Source organism: Prionailurus viverrinus, chromosome B4 (assembly GCF_022837055.1).
Source record: "Prionailurus viverrinus isolate Anna chromosome B4, UM_Priviv_1.0, whole genome shotgun sequence".
In the NCBI taxonomy this organism is placed as follows: domain Eukaryota; kingdom Metazoa; phylum Chordata; class Mammalia; order Carnivora; family Felidae; genus Prionailurus; species Prionailurus viverrinus.
Window position 1 is genome coordinate 130,291,959 of NC_062567.1, and position 15,821 is coordinate 130,307,779.

General features: G+C 55.5%; 2 protein-coding genes across 2 annotated transcripts; one reads left to right on the forward strand and one right to left on the reverse strand.

The window, feature by feature from the left end:
• Positions 1–274: 274 nt before the first annotated feature.
• Positions 275–13,949, reverse strand: LOC125170682 (uncharacterized). Its single transcript, XM_047867354.1, has 4 exons — positions 13,903–13,949; positions 13,140–13,293; positions 12,584–12,731; positions 275–821 (listed from the first exon to the last, which is right to left on the reverse strand). The coding sequence occupies exons 1-4, from the start codon at positions 13,947–13,949 to the stop codon at positions 502–504; spliced, it is 669 nt and encodes a 222-aa protein (XP_047723310.1). The 3' UTR covers positions 275–501.
• Positions 13,526–15,588, forward strand: LOC125169894 (MIEF1 upstream open reading frame protein). The gene is made up of 3 exons (XM_047865755.1): positions 13,526–13,578; positions 15,067–15,090; positions 15,348–15,588. Exons 2-3 carry the CDS (start codon positions 15,074–15,076, stop codon positions 15,586–15,588), a joined length of 258 nt encoding a protein of 85 aa, XP_047721711.1. The 5' UTR covers positions 13,526–13,578; positions 15,067–15,073.
• The last annotated feature ends 233 nt before the right edge of the window (positions 15,589–15,821 follow it).

A 15,821-nucleotide genomic window follows, 5' to 3' on the forward strand; every position in this document is an offset into this window, starting at 1 on the left:
GCGCAGGGTGTCACATGCGTAACTCAGATACGTGGCCTCCGGCCGTGCTGCCAATGCCCAGGAAGGCACCTGCTGCAGGTGCTTGCGGGGTTGGGGGTGGGTGGGGAGTGTAATTCCACAGGCTTGGGGGAGAGTGGAGGAGATACAGACATCCCACCTAGCCAAAAGGGGGTGACGGTAACCCCTCTCCACTTGAGATCAAGTGTATAACCCTTAAATCATGTCCCAGAATGAATCGTCCTCATCACAGACTTTTACAGACGTTATTTATTAAGCGCCTATTCTGTGCCAGGCTCTGGGCTAAGAGATCTCCCTCCCCATCACTCCCATTTTACAGCTGTGGGGAGGGAGGCTTGGGTACATTAAGGCAGTGAATGCCACGCGCCCCTCCCTGTGTCAGCGTCCGTGGCGGGGGGCGGGGGGGGGGGGAGGAAGATGAAGGCAGGAGGCGTGAGGATGCTCGTGACGTTCCACACTGATGTTCAAACACCATCCGAGCTCCTAATCAAGCCAGGCGTGGTGCCGGGTGAGGGGACGCCGACCGAAGGCAGTCCCTATTGTCAGGAGGATTACGGACAGTGGGAAACACCAACAGGTAAGCGCCACGTCAGTGCGGTGAGGTGAGGGCTGGCGTGAAGTCGTCAGAGCCGAGGAAGCCGGCTGTGAGCGGCTGTGAGCATCAGATACGACTGTCTTCCTCCACGGGCCATCCAGGGAGCTGGATGTACTGTACTGGCGGGCTCCGCGGCCTGGGAGGGGACGCCTATTCTCTCCAGACACAATCTGCTTATAAAAATGGTCCATGGAGAGCTTTACTGCATCTAGAGGACAACATAAAAGACAGGGAAATGGTTTACAACCTGTAAAGCTCCATCAGGATGGGGGAGACCAGAGCAAGCCCGGTGACTGGATAACAGCAACCACTGAAGCGCTTCTAGAGTTGCCCTCCAGCTCGGGGCTTGAGCTGTGGGCAGTTGAAACTCCCAAGCCCTGGGGCGCCTGGGTGGTTCAGTCCAACTTGACTTCGACTCAGGTCATGATCTCATGGTTTGTGGGTTTGAGCCCTACGTCGGGCTCTGTGCTGACAGTGTGGAGCCTGCTTGGGATTCTCCCTCCTCTCTTCCCTTCCCGCCCTCCCCATCAAAATAAGTAAATAAACTTAAAAAAAAACAAAAAACAAAAACAGGGGCGCCTGGGTGGCTCAGTTGGTTAAGTGTCTGACTCTGGCTCCGGTCATGATCTTGTGGTTTGTGAGTTCGAGCCCCACGTCGGGCTCTGTGCTGACAGCTCGGAGCCTGGAGCCTGCTTCGGATTCTGTGTCTCCCTCACTCTCTGCCCCTCCCCTACTCACAATCTGCCCCTCTCTCTCTCTCTCTCAAATAAATAAACATTAAAAAACAAAAACAAACCCTGAAGGCCTGACATCCTGGAGCCCGCTGGGAGTCCCCACCTGGGCACCCCACATCATGGAACATCCACGCATCTGTGGTTACCATTCACAGCAGTGAAAAGCCTTCCCCTGGGGCCAGCTCTCTGGCCAGCATCCTCGACCCCTCCTGTGCTGTTCTAGTGAATTCCCAGACACTCAGTTATAGCAGGAAACTAATGCTATTAAATTACAATAATTTTTTTAAGTCTCATTTTGTAGTTTACTCCATCAAATATTTACTGCTTCAACACAAACCACCGTGAAATCTAACACAACAATTGATTTGCTGACGGTTCCACAATTCGATCTAGGCTCAACTGAACGGTTCTTCTGCCTGGCAGCGCGTGGGCAGCTGCTTCAAGGATGTGCCCACCTGCTCAGGCCTGACCTGGATTATTGGTGACAGAGGAAGGGATAATTCACAAAAGAATGAGCCTGTCAGCCAGTCAGTGCTTATGCAGGAGACACACAGGGCTTAACACAAACAGGCCCCCTGCCTCCTGCCATAAAAACATTGCTTCAATCTCACCTCAGGGAAGCATCACACAAATTCAAGTGGAGGGACAATCCGCCCGCAAACCTGACCTCTCGTATGCTCCTCATTTCCTGCGTTTGTAGGAAAAGTCCGACCCTACATCGGTACCACAAACCACCTCTCAGACACCTATCCTAGACTGCTGAAAGCTACTGCGGCAAACCATCAACAGTGGCACAAGTCCTTCCACCGGGGCCTCGGCGTGTGGCCTCATTGTTCCCGTCATCCCGGCCGCCCAATGTGTTGTGTGAGCCCAGCCAAGACCAGAAGAGCTTCCCAGCCCAGTTCAACCTAAACACAAATCCAGTCTCGTGAGCTCAATTGCGTTAGCCACTGGGGGTGGTTTGTTACGCAGCCTGATTGTGGCCATAGGTGACTGACGCAGTTGGCTTTCAGTTAATGATGAAAGCCCGACCCAAACGAGGCAAGCAGCGGAGTTTATTGGCTCGCTGACATGTTAGTTTAGTAACAAGAAAGGCTTCAGGTACAGCTGGAGGTGGAGCTCACTCCCACACTGTCGTCCGGCACTCTCTGTGGCTCGGCTCAGCTCCACTTCCTATCCTGTGTTGTCCCTATTCTCCAACAGCCTTAAAACCCTCATGCCTGCAAGATGGCTGCAGCAGCTCCAGGCCTCGCGGCATCCCATCTTGGGTACTTAGCACAGAAGAAATAGAGCGCCTCTCCCCTAAAAGTCCCGGGCCTGCAGGCCATTGACTTGGATAAAGTCATGTGATCATCCCGGGGCCAATCGGTGAGACTGGAGAGGGGCTGGGCGGGCTATGCTCATTAGCCTTCTTCGACCAGAGGAAGGAGGATGCCCAAAAGAAATGGGGGGCATCAAGGTCACCACTGGCACAACCTTAGTTGCCTCCATCAGGTCTTTCACCGGCCCCTGGCCAAGTCGGTCTCCCGCATCCTCATCTGTGAAATAAAGACCTTCATGGGACAGACTCTAGAGCGGTTGTGAGGGCACTCAGAACTTGGAACAGAGCCTGGAGAATCGGGAGAGCTTCAAAAGTGGGAGCGGTCATCATCAGGACTCTGGCCGCACCCCCCATTTCCTCACGTGGTGCACCTGACACACGGGTCACGCAGCCCTTCTCCACACCCCCTTCCTCAGCCGCTGTGACTTCCTCTACCTCCTTCTTGATGTTCCCTCTCGGGTGCCTTCCCGGCATCCTTTTACCCCATGCGCCCCTTCAATAAGGGGGCTCCCCAGGGCCTCATCCTGGGCCCACTGCTCTGCCTACTGTTCTGGACTCCTGCAGAGGTAGGGCTGGCCCAGCCTCTCCAGAGTCCTCCCCAGTGAGCATCCAGCCCATGGATCCAACTGCTCGTTAGATGAGTCCCCAAGGTGTCAAGGTCACCTCAAACGAAAAGCAGCTCCAGAGAGCTGGGCATACAGTAGGCACTCAGTAAATGCTGGCTGCAGTGGACATTTACGGTTCCTCTTCTCGGCATCTCTTCCTACCAGAATTTCTCGATCGTGTGCTTTGGTGGGGATTGACACGGACACACGTGCACACTCACACATGCACACACCCAGCTCCTAAGGTAGCCCTGAAAGGCTCCGCCAGTTTGTACAACCCACTGCCTGGTCAGGGCGATTACTTTAGGGATGGACGAGTGGCCCAATCCAGACTAGTGATACAGAAGAAAAAAAACTGCTGGAAGCTTCTGGAAAAGAAGTTCTTTTCTTCAAGAATGATGGGGAGGGGCGCCTGCGTGGCTCTGTCGGTTGAGCGTCCGACTTCAGCTCAGGTCATGTTCTCATGGCTCGCGAGTTCGAGCCCTGCATCGGGCTGGCCGCTGTCAGCACAGAGCCCGCTTCGGATCCTCTGTCCCCTGTCCCTCTGCCTGTCGCCCTCTCTCCGCCTGTCCCCCGCTTGCGCTCTCCCCCAAATAAATATTTTTTTTTTTTTTTAATTTGATGAGGAAAGGGGAAAGAGCCCTCACCACCAGAAATAAAAGGAGAGGGAGGAGCATACAGCTGATAGCACTGGCTGGTGTGTGGAACCTTCCCTAAAAGCCACACTCTTAGGACTTCTCAATTACCCGAGCCAATACATTCCCTTTGTGAAAGACACTTTGAGCTGGGCTTTCTGCTATTTACAGCGGAAAACATTCTAACTCCTCTCAAGAAAACCTTCTTCTCTGAGTTCAGGCACACTGTTCTCTTAGCCCAGAACCTTCTGCCGCCATTTTGTTTCTAACGCTTGCTCACTCTTTCAGGCTCAGGTGTCAGGTTCTCCAGGAGGCCTTTGCTAGGACGGCCCCACCTCTACCTCCCCACACCCAGATTAGGTGCTGATCCTCTGGCCTCCCATTATGCCTCGGACGTCTCCAGTGCTGCCCTTTCCACATGGTCTTAGGATTGCCTGCGTTTGGGTGTGGTCTCCCACGCTTGGGAGCAAACAGTTCCTAGCACGACTCAACATCTATTTGGGGAATGAGCAACTAACAGGCGAATGCCACTAATAAGTGGAGGCACTGGGATTTGAACCCAGGACTGTCTCCTACGCTGTCCAACACCCACCAGAGACCCTGCCCCCTGAACACCCCACTCTGCCTGCCCAAGCACTGGGGTCCTGTCACATACAACCTGCCATCTGAGGGCAGTAGGTGTTCTATGGCCCAAGCTTCCTCCCCTGAAGGGCCTTGCCCACGGGATTAGCTGTGGCCACGCCTCTTGGCCAAGATTTGCCACTTCCTTTGATATAACACTGGATCAGTCCCCATGCCATAATGAGAACATTCAGCATGTCCCATGCAGCGACCTTTCCGAAGACCCAGGATGCCTCATGCCAGGCCCCAGTTTGGATGCTCCGCCTTCTAGAAGTTCACATGGGACACGGCCAGGCCCTTATCCACGTGACCGCCCATCAACTAGTCAAAAATAGCTGTCTCCGCTCCCTGATCTGCTCTGCCAGCCAGTCCACTGCTGTCCAGTAATGAGACTTTTAGACTCTTTGCCATTTGGTTCTGTAAATATTGGCCAGGGTCTGGGGTGCAGGTTGGTGGTGGGAAAAAGAAACAACATTCTTGAGATTTGTAGGAGGCAGGAAACCTGACTCTGTGATTCCAGCCCATTGTGACAGTGTCCTGGGGCAGAGGCTCCAAAGGGGGTTGCTCAGTTCTAGAACGCTCTTGAGGGACACCTGGGTGGCTCAGTCGGTTAAGCATCCAACTTCGGCTCAGGTCGTGATCTCGCAGTTCGTGAGTTCGAGCCCTGTGCTGACAGCTCAGAGCCTGGAGCCTGTTTCAGATCCTGTGTCTCCCTCTCTCTCTGCCCCTCCCCTGCTCTCTCTCTCTCTCTCTCTCTCTCAAAAATAAACATTAAAAAAAATTAGAAAGTTCTCGAAGGGTCCCCTTGATCGCCTGCATTTAAAACAACCTGATTAGGATGCTTAGAACCAATTTCATTTTTGCAAATCAGACTCATCTCTCAGGAAGCCGCCATGCTAATGCAGTTAGGTGTGCAATCCCACTCCATGACAGTGACTTTTTCTAGTCGGTCACCCCTCTTCCCACCCACTGCACCCATGCCACCTCTTCTGCCAGTACTTAACCTTTCAGCTCAACCCTGCACTTTCTCACTGACTGCACGCCGTATGACAGGCCCCAAGGAAGATACAGAAACGGAAAAGACACACTTGCTGCCCTCTAGGAGCTCAAAATCGACTTGCAAATAAGGCCACGGTTTCTCGACCTCGGCGCTAGTGACCTCGTGGCCAGATGATGCTGTGTTGGGGGGCCTGTCCCGATGCATTGCAGGGTGTTAGCAGCATCCCTGGCCCCTACTTACCGGATGAATCCGCTCCCCCGAGTGTGACAACCACGTGTGTCTCCAGACATCGTTAAATGTCCCCTGGAAGCGGAATCAGGCACTTTCCATACGTTACTTCATGTAATCTACATGGTATCTAGGGGGGGTTACGCCTTACCAGCCTGCAAGGTTGTAGGGGTGGCGAGGCTAGGATCCGGGGAGATTAAGGGTATAAATTGCTGGAAGCCACACAGCTCCCCATGGGACCTAGAGGACCAGGGCCTCCACCACCCTTCGCACGGTGCTGTGCTGCCTCCTAGTGGGAGAGCCAGGCATGTCCACAACCGGCGGTGCGGGCCGGCCTTCCCTCCTCTCCTTCCTTTCTTTTACCCAGCTGGACGCCAGGTGGGATCTCAGAGGGCGTATAAAGCGGACGCCGCAGAATGGAAGGATGTAAATACACATACATGTGTGTGTATATATAATAGAATCACAGAACATTATGAAGAGAAAGGAAAACCGAGACCAGGAAATACACAGAATGATGAAGGCCACGCGAGGGGGACATCCGTGTGGTGAAGGCATGTGGCGCAAAGGGCGACGTGCTCTCCTCCCCCTTCGGCAGACGAGGAAAGGAAGGTTCCAGAGCCTGCACAGGACGTGGCGGAGCCCGGAAGGTGAACACCTCTGGAGCGTCTGTTCCCTACCTGGCGGGGCTGGGTGTGACTTCCGCCGGGGCCCCGTGGCGCTCACCGGATCCTGCTGAGCTGTATGACACGGCGGGCGCGTAACAGCTCATCCCTCCTCGGGCGGCCGGCTCCCAGCCCCACTTGCGTCAGTAGTGGTGGCTGACGTTGATATCCACCCACCGGCACGTCCCCAGTCAGGCCCCAGAGACCCCCGCACTCTGGCAGACCAGGGCCACCACCTTCCTTAGGGTCCATTCGTCCCCCTCGGAGTCACTGAGGGCAGAGGCCCACCGCCCTGCGTCAGCGGGAGGCTTTGCCGGGTGGCGTCGTCAACACTCTTGGAAGTCCTGAGCATGTTCTTGGTTTCAGCTCATGTCAGGATCTCACAGGTTCGTGGGATCGAGCCCCGTGTCGGGCTCTGCGCTGACAGCAGGGAGCCTGCTTGGCATTCTCTGTCTCCCTCTCTCTGCCCCTTCCCCACTCCCCCATGCACTCTCTCTCTCTCTCTCTCTCTCTCTCTCTCTCAAAATAATAAGAAAACATTAAAAAAAAGGGGGGGGTGCCGAGGTGGCTCAGTCAGTTAAGCATCCAATTTCAGCTTTGGTCATGATCTCACGGTTCATGGGTTCGAGCCCCGTGTTGCGCTTTGTGCTGACAGCTCGGAGCCTGGAGCCTGCTTCAGATCCTGTGTCTCTCTCTGCCCCTCCCCTGCCCGCACTCTTTCTCTCTCTCTGAAAAATAGACATTAAAGAACAGTGTTAAAGAAAAAGATCAGGACCAGGCTGTCCTGGGTTTCACCTCACTGATCTGAGAAGAGGGGCCTCAGGCCTGCCTGTTTCTGCCTGCTCTCCTGGCCGGTTTCCTCCTCTGACCATCTTCGGATGTGAGAATGGCTTTCCCATCATGGCGTCGTATTTAGAGAGGGTCCTCCCATCCTCCCGCCCGTACCAGCTGTGGAATTGCCGAGACACCTGGGGGAGGAAAGGCTGTTCTGCCAATCAGCCCAGCCCAAGGACATCGGCGGGTCAAGTTCTAAGACTCAAAGGACCAAGAGCATGTGCAAACATCACGACTCCTCCAAACCACACTCAGCGTCATCCCAAGCTCTGCGCAACCTCTGGAGTATATCTTGTCTTAATTACTGTGTTGCCGTACGTCCCAGACTCTGACCTGGAAATCATACCTTGCTCTCCCTTCTCCCTCTTCCAGCCTCCCCCGCCAATCCACCCTCCGGGCAGGGCCACTGCACTGCCAGCCCACACAGGCTGCTGTGCAAACTGTCCAAAGGGATTAGCTGCTCCTTAGCAGAAGAGGGGGCTGGGGAGCCCAACGCTGCCAGATGCCTTAAGCATTTAAGCAAACGCGGAAAGCTCTTATAATTTTCTGGGTCTTACAAAGCTCTTTGCGGGGCGAGAACAGTCCCGCATGTACACCTGTTTGCCCCTGGAGGAGACGGAGGCTGTAATCAGCCTGAGTGGTGCTGCCTCATCTGTAAAGTGGGTCGCTGGTATCCAGTGGGTCAATGGGTAGAAAGGATGTAAAGGGACACTGGCTGAGATTCACTGAGCGACGGCCCTGGGCTGGACACTGTACTCAGCCTCCCCACGCTTCTCCTACGTTCTGAACCTCACAGAGGTGGTACACGTGGCAGGTGGGGGAGCTGGGAGCTGGGCTCTAAGCCTGCCCATCTGCCAGTCCTGGCCCCCACTCCTGCTGCCTGCCAAGGGGAGGGTATTCCGTGAATGAGCTTACAGTCTCTGTGCCCTTCTCAACACCACCTGGCACTATGTGGGCAGCAAAGATTTCACCGGCTAATGGGGGAATCTCACTCCTGGCCAGGGATATCAGGTTTTGGTCTGGTGAATACAGGATCGATGACGTCTGATGACAGCAAACTCCATGGGGAGGGAGGCGGCTCTCTCTGAGAGATTTCCAGGTCCCTGGCAGGCTCACATCCCGGAGCTTCGCTGATCCGTTACGGTTACTGAGTGTCTGCACCCTTACTCCACCCTGGATCCTCCCCTGGCAAGGTTGGGAGGTGGGGGGTGGGGGGGGTGGGCTGGGGTGAGCTTTCCGTCTTGTCATTCAGTAGCCATTTCCCTCCCATTCAAAGCACCCAGCATTTAAAGAGGGTCGCAATGTTGTGTGCCTTACAACACTGCTGGGCAAAGCAAAGGGCTGGAGGCTGGAAAGACCCAGGCTGCAGGCACTCACCCTCTCTGCCTCCAGCAGGGGAGCCTGGAGCTGCCCTGCGTGCCCCCTGCCCTCCCCACCCCCCTCAGTAAGCAGCATCGGGGAATTCACTCCTTTGAGGGCTCACTCCCTCTGGCACTTCCAACTCCTCTGCCTCAACTGGCTCCTCTCTTCCCCTCCCCAGGCTGGAACGGTACCAGCACACCCCCAGCCCAACCCCACCACTTTTTCTTCAACTGTCCTCCCATCTCACCCTTTCTCCTGCCAGCAAAGTCACGGTCTCCCTTTCCACCTCCCCAATTACGCTCTATAGCCCCTGGGTTCTCAGTGAACCAGTCTGAGACCAGCACCTAACTGGGCAAACTGGCTGGGGCCCTGGCCTCCATGGCCTCCCTCTCCTCTCCCCAGGCCTCCATGACACCCCCGTCTTCTGCAGTGTCCTTTGCTTCCTGGGCCTTAGCTGTCAGTGTCCCCAGGGGCTCCTTGTCCTTGTCTTCTTCCTCCACCCTTGCCTCTAGTCGCTTCATCTATCCCGGGACGGTTCAAGCCCCAGAGCGGAGTTCAGATCCTAGTCCTGCTGCTTATGGCTCTTTAAGGTCCTGCCTCCTTGGATGTACCTGGCACAGGGACATTCTCATCCTCACACGGCTGTGATGAGGGTTAGGGGGTTGTGTGTGCAAGAGATGTCGGCACACAGGAAGCGTTGGGCTCACTCCTACCGTCCGCTGATGGCTCTCTCAAAGGGGCGCTGAAGTGGCCTGGGGCCCAGCTCCTGCAGGTCTCAGCCTGTCAATCTAGTCCCCGTAAAAGGGCCAGGCAGCTCTTTCTAAGACGGAAGTCTGATCGTGGCTGGGACTTTCCCCTGCTGTTGGCTCAGGGTCAAATTCCTGGCTGTGGCCTGCTGCCTTCCTCCCCAGCCTCATCTCGGGCCTCTCCTGAGTTCTCTGGCTCTAGTCCTTTGAACTCTGCAATGGGCCGAGACTCCATCCTCTGCCCGGCCCACTCCTGCCCCCCTCCCATCACCTGGACTCCCTAAGGCCTTAGCCATAGTTTTAATTCTCATTGCAGATACACACTTAATATATACACAGATATACACTGCTTCTCTCTTTCTCCATCTTAGCATGAGTCAGTTTCAAGGTCTGATTGCTTAGGTACTTTAATGAATCCCCATTTTTGAGTGTAGAAACCAAGACTCAGAGAGGTTGAGCACGTTGCTGAAGGACACCCAGCGGTCAGGTAGCAGAGCTGGGACTTGAACCCGTGACCGACTCCAGACTAACGGTGCCAGTGCCTGAAGCACGCCTCACCGGCTATCACTTCCTTTCCGAGAAACCTTAGCATGCTCACGGTCCAGCTTTGGGTCTCAACCCTTCCCTTCCGTAGCCAGTGGGTGCTCACCCAACCTTGCTTCTTCACTGGGTCACAGCATCTTCTGGTTCCCAGAGCACCTGTGAAGGCTTCTCTCCTAGCACCTGCGTACCTGTCTGTCTCCACCCCCCTGCCCCCCCCCCCCAGCCTTCTTGAGGACAGGAACTGCGTGTTTTACATCTGCATCCCCACCTCTAACCCTGGCTCACACTAGGTGCTCACTAAATGCTGAACAATAGACTGCTTGGGAACAACAGGGTTGATTCTCACGGTCACTCAGCAAAAACGTTTTGTTCATTTTGTTCCTGTATCCTGCCTTAGCCCTCTGGGGCCCGGACCCTTGGCCACGGAGGCTTTCCAGGGCTGGAGGGCCCTAGCTTGAGACTCCCCAAATTCCTGCCCTGGAACTGGTGTCCTGGGTTTCCAAAGTCTGTTTGTGATATTCCCACGTCCCCGTCCACTCACGAGAGAGAGAGACACCGACACCTCATGATAATACAAGCCACCACTTACTGTGTGCTCACCGGGTGTCAGGCTCCCGATGACGCCTTGCATGCCCTCTCACATTTAACCCTCAACGGCCCAAGGAGGCAGCTCTTTATCTCTATCTCCAGCTCACCGATGGGGAAAGCAAGACACGCAAAGCTTCAATCACTTGCCCCATGCCCGTCGCCGCCCCACTGCCCCTTTCAAAGGCAACTAGACTTGACTGACCTGACTTGGGGAAATGGTCTCTCTCTCCCGGTCCCTCTACCTTTCTGGAAAATATCCCTTCATCCATTCACTCCGCAATGAAATGTCTACTATTGGTGCGAGTCACGGCTCTGATGAACCAGGGCTTCCCTCTTGCCCTCCATCCGTGACCCCATAACACACCATTTGCCAACATCCAGATGTGTGACTGGGAGTTAGGTCAAAGCTGCAATATCTTAGAGATCCCAGAGGACCCTTTGTCCCATCCACCCGGCAGAGCCCTGACATTTGGGGCAGTGCTCCTTGCCAGGGGTCTCAGACCTACAAAGGAACCATGGATGTGTGCCTGCCCCGCTTTCTCCAACCCCCCCTCCCCCCACCATTGTCACGGGAGCACTGGGAACAGGAATGAGTGCTCTGAGTCTGGAAGTAAAGAAAAGACCCAGAAGAGTCTGGGGAAGCTGATCTGAAAGGCAGGCCCCCCCGGGGGCCTCTCCCCTTCCGTCCTAAAAATAATATTCTATAGAGCAGGAGGGTCAGGAGGGATACGAAAGGTCACCCAGTCTTCCAGCTGGAAATGTCACCAAATAGATTTATTTGGGTCACAAAATTATTTCTTTATCGAGCAAAGTAGGGCAGCCTGGAAGAGTGGAAAGAACACACGTTTTGGTGTAAGACAGATATGCATTCCCCCGCGAGCTTCCCAGCTGCCTGGCTCAGTATCAGAGAAATTAGCAAACCTCTCTCAGTCTTGGATTTCTCATCTGTAAGATGGGGATAATGATGCCTACCAAGCAGGGCCGCTGGGCCTGGACATAATACAACATTTGTAAAGTAGTCAGTCCAAATGGCTGGCACCCCAGAGGCGCTTCATAAAGGCGGCTGTAAGTGCTGGGGCCGCTGCACTGGAGCGTGAGGGAGACAATTGCTGAGTTTCTTCCTCCAGCCCTGGGGGAGCCAGCCCCAGCCTAAGAGCCCAGGCTCCATACCACCATTGGTCCTAAGTCTTAAGCCTCCCTCCTTGAGGCCCCCAACTGGGCCCTCCCTTTCCCGGAAGCCCTAGGGCTCACCGTCCCTCAGTGCTGCGGGGCTCCCCATGTCACAGGGAAGTCTTCCCTCATCTGAGTGGAGACCTGGAAAACAGCCTTCTTCTGGAACATGCGGAACATGCCCCTAACTGAGCTGAAGCAGGGAGGCAGCAGTGTAGTTGCTCAGGCAGAAGCCGGAAGCCACGGTGACCCTTCTCTCTCGCACCCTACGTGAGCAGTGGCTCTAGCTCCAAAGACTTCCAGGATCTGACCACTTCCTCCCTCCACTGCCGCCTCCCCTGGTTTGAGCCCCTGTCCCCCATGGGGTCCTGCAACAGCTTCCCAACCAACCTCCCTGCTTTAGCGCTTGGTGCATTCGGTTCTGCTCAAGCCAGACCGACCCTGCGACAATGGAATTCAGGGAGGGACCCTTTTCACGAAGACGGAGCAGAAACGGAAGAGGAAAACCCCGGCTCCTCCTAAAGCGAAAGCCGAAGCCGAAGCAAAGGCGTTGAAGGCCGAGAAGGTGGCACGGAATGGTGTCCACAGCCACCAAAGAGGAGAAGATCCACATGTCGCCCACTCCGTGTAAAAGAGCAACGCCCTCCCTCCCACCACACTCCCTTCCCTCCATCCTCCCACCTGCAGGAGGGCTCCCAGCTCTCCTCACCACCTGCGTCAGCCCCCACTAGATGACACAACTTGATCCTTCTGTTCCCTGCAACACCGGTGGCAGTGCCCTGCACGTTAGAGACCCCTGAGGAGGACTGGATGCGTGAATCAATGAGTGGATGGTAACTGCTCCTCATCGCCCACCCCCTCCTGCTGGAGGCCCCGTTAGTCCCCACAACAGCCCCAGGCGGAGGTTAGGAAACTTGCCAGAGGGCAGAAGTCCTTCAGTGGTGCAACTGGAACTGGGGGTCCCCAGGGGCCTGACTCCCAACGCTCCTTGGCTTCGCTTGGCACCTGGACACGCTGCGGGCAGGGGCCTCACGGATTCCAGAAGGTGTGGGTCGCGCCCCCAGATCTGGTGAGAGACAGAGAAGCAAACGGGTACATTAAACAGCAGTGCCCGGCAAATAACTGGTGCCAGTAAATACGATTTGTTGTTGAAAGGGTTAGGAGCCCCAACAGCAGTGTGCAGACATTTCTGTGCGGCCCAAAGGAGGCGCCTGTGCTGGACGCCCGAGGAGGAAGGTGCTGGAAAAGACGTCCGGAGGGAACAACTGAGGTGGACCTTCAAGGGTAGGAGTTTGCCGCGAGCCGAAGGGCCCGGGGAGCAGGAAGAGCCCCGAGGGGTGAAAAGAAAGCGATCTGAGAAAAATGGGACTTGAGGAGCTTTGACAGCCATGACAGAGAATAGTAGTAGTGTCAGACTTCCCCACGTGTCCCCACGGCCCCAGCCCGAGATCGGCAGTCGGTGCTGGGGTCTGACCTGACCGCCTGACAGGTTACGAGGCTGGCAGCGGGTGGGGGTCGGCCCGACGCAGCCCGGTCGCTGGACGGCGAGGCCACCCGGGTGCCAGTCCGCCGCCCCACTCCCGCCCACGGCGCGGTCGCTCTCCGGGTGGGCGGGGCCCGAACGGCCTCTGCAGACCGGTCCCTGGGGGACGTCACGCAAGGAGGCGGGACCGAGCCCGCCTGAGGGGGCGTGGCCCGACGAGGCTCCTGGCCCCGCCCCGAGAGAGGCCTCGGCCGCGAAGAACGGAAGTCCTTCCGCCTCCGCCCGCCCCCACGCTCCCTTCAGTCCCTCCCCTCAGCTCCGTGCGCAAGGTCGTGTCCCGGAAGTGAAGGGGCCATGTTGGTGGGTGACCCCGGGAAAGGTACCGGGCGAGAGGCGAATCGCGAGGAGTGGTAGCGCGCGCAGTCCGCGGGTGAGTGCGGGGAGGAGCCGGGGCCCGGGGCTCGCCGAGCGTCTGCGCAGGGCCGCGCTGGCGCCCCCCACCCCACCCCGGCCAGCGGGGGTCTCGCCCAGACCGCTCTAGTTTCCTCCCGGGAGGCCGCTCGGTGGCCGCGCCCCAGCCTCCGGAGGCCTCCCGGGGCCCCCCCGAGCCGGCCTGCCCCAGCCCAGGCCCTCCCCATCCCGCCTCGGCCCGGCCCCTAGGGTCGAGGCAGGAACTGGGGACCGACCAGGGCTCAGTCGCCCAATCGCCGATCGACCTTGCAGTAACAGCCCTCGCGTGACAATCGCCTCCAACCTCATAAAGCACTTTTCCTGTTGATTTTCTGGGTTCATCTCTCCCATTCCGGGAGGCCTTTGGGGCCGAGGGGAGCTCTTCTACAATTGAGGAAAAAAGGACAGGGACAGTGGCTTTGCTCGAGCTCGCGCAGAAAGTTGGTGAGGCCGGACGCTGATGGCTAACTGACTTCGGGCCCAAAGTTCAGATCTTTTTACCAAGTACCTCCCCCATTCGATCTCATTTCTTTATTTTTGAAATAGGGGTGATCATTTCTCCCACATAGGGACTTTGCTTCTTTCATCCAACTTATTTTTTGAGGCCCTTATATGTGCCGAGCGCTGTGCTGGGAAAGTTTGTAGAGCACCCCTGTCCTACGTGGTAAGGCCCCAGCGAATGGTAATTGTCCTTACAGACGCAGGCAGAGTTGGGGGCAGGAATGCAGCCCCCCTTTCCAGCTATGTGCCTGTGGGCAAGTTACTTCCCTGTGGGAGCTTCAGTTTCCCCCACTTAAAATGGGGATGAGGACGCTGGGGTTGTTGACAGAATGAGACGCGTTATTCTGTGGAATGTGCCTGAAACATGCCTGATACATAGTAAACCCTCCGTAAGTGTTCACTGTCAACGTTAGGACCCCTGACCACCTCCTAGGTTTCTTCATCTAAATGTAATGGATGACAAAGCATTTTATAAATGACACTCAGTATTTGTGTAAAGGTTCATTGTTACTGAAGGCAGATGGTGGCGGTTCACGCAAAACTAAATCTACTATTTATTGGGCTGGGGGCCACTAGTAATAGGCGGCCGTGATAGCGTGCTTCTTTGTAGGCGCCAAGCACTATTCTAGACCCATTTACATACATTAAGTCATTTAATCCTCGTACCAACCGAATGGGCAGAATACAGTCTTGCTCCTCATTGTACAAGTGGAGAACTGAGGTTAGCGCAGAGAGGTTAAGAAACTTGCCAGGGTAATCGCTGCATAAGCGGTGGTGCCAGGATTCAAGTGTGGCTGAGGGTCCTTGCCTTCAACCACTCTAGACCACCCCTCGTAGTGGAATTCTATTAGAGGTGCTATATGTGCATTATCTCATGCAGTTCTCAAAATAACCCCATGCGGTAGGTACTCTTTAACATATAATGTCATCCGCATTTTTTTTTTTTTTTTTTTTTTTTACCACCCAGGAACCTGATGCTCAGAAGAGTTAAGTACGTTGCCCGGAATCATATGGCCGGTAAACGGCAGAGCCAGGATTCAAGCCGTGGCCCTTCAGCATAACCTGTACTTTCCCAGAGAGGACCCTGGGAGGCTGGGGTCTACTTCTAGCCCTGCCACTAAGTCATAATGTGACCTTGGGATCTCTGAGACCCAGATTAAGAATGCCTGCATTTTAGATAGTCTCTATATAGACCCTTCTATCGTTAATTCTGATTCTAGGCTTCTGTTTTTTCCTTTCTGTTTATAGCTTGACGCCCAGCCCCCGCCAGTCCCCCATGGCCCCATGGAGCCGAGAGGCGGTGCTCAGTCTGTACCGGGCCCTGCTGCGCCAGGGTCGAGAGCTTCGCTACACTGATCGAGACTTCTATCTTGCCTCCATCCGCCGTGAGTTCCGGAAAAACCAGAAGCTAGAGGATCCTGAGGCCCGGGAGAGGCAGCTGGAAAAGGGCCTGGTCTTCCTCCACAGCAAATTGGGGGGGATTATTTAGGATTCCCTCCTTTCCCCTCTCCTCCTAATTCCAAGGGAACGAGTTCAAAGGTGTCTTCATAGACACTCCTGCTCTTTCCCATCCCTACCTCACAGATGCAGTAAGCAGTCTCAGGTAGGTAGATGCTTAATCCTGTAGGTTTCTTTCTTTCTTTTTCTTTTTTCTTTTTGATGCAGGGGGCCAGGAGAGGGGACAGTTTCTTTTCAGTGACCATAGTCTTTCAGTCATTAGAA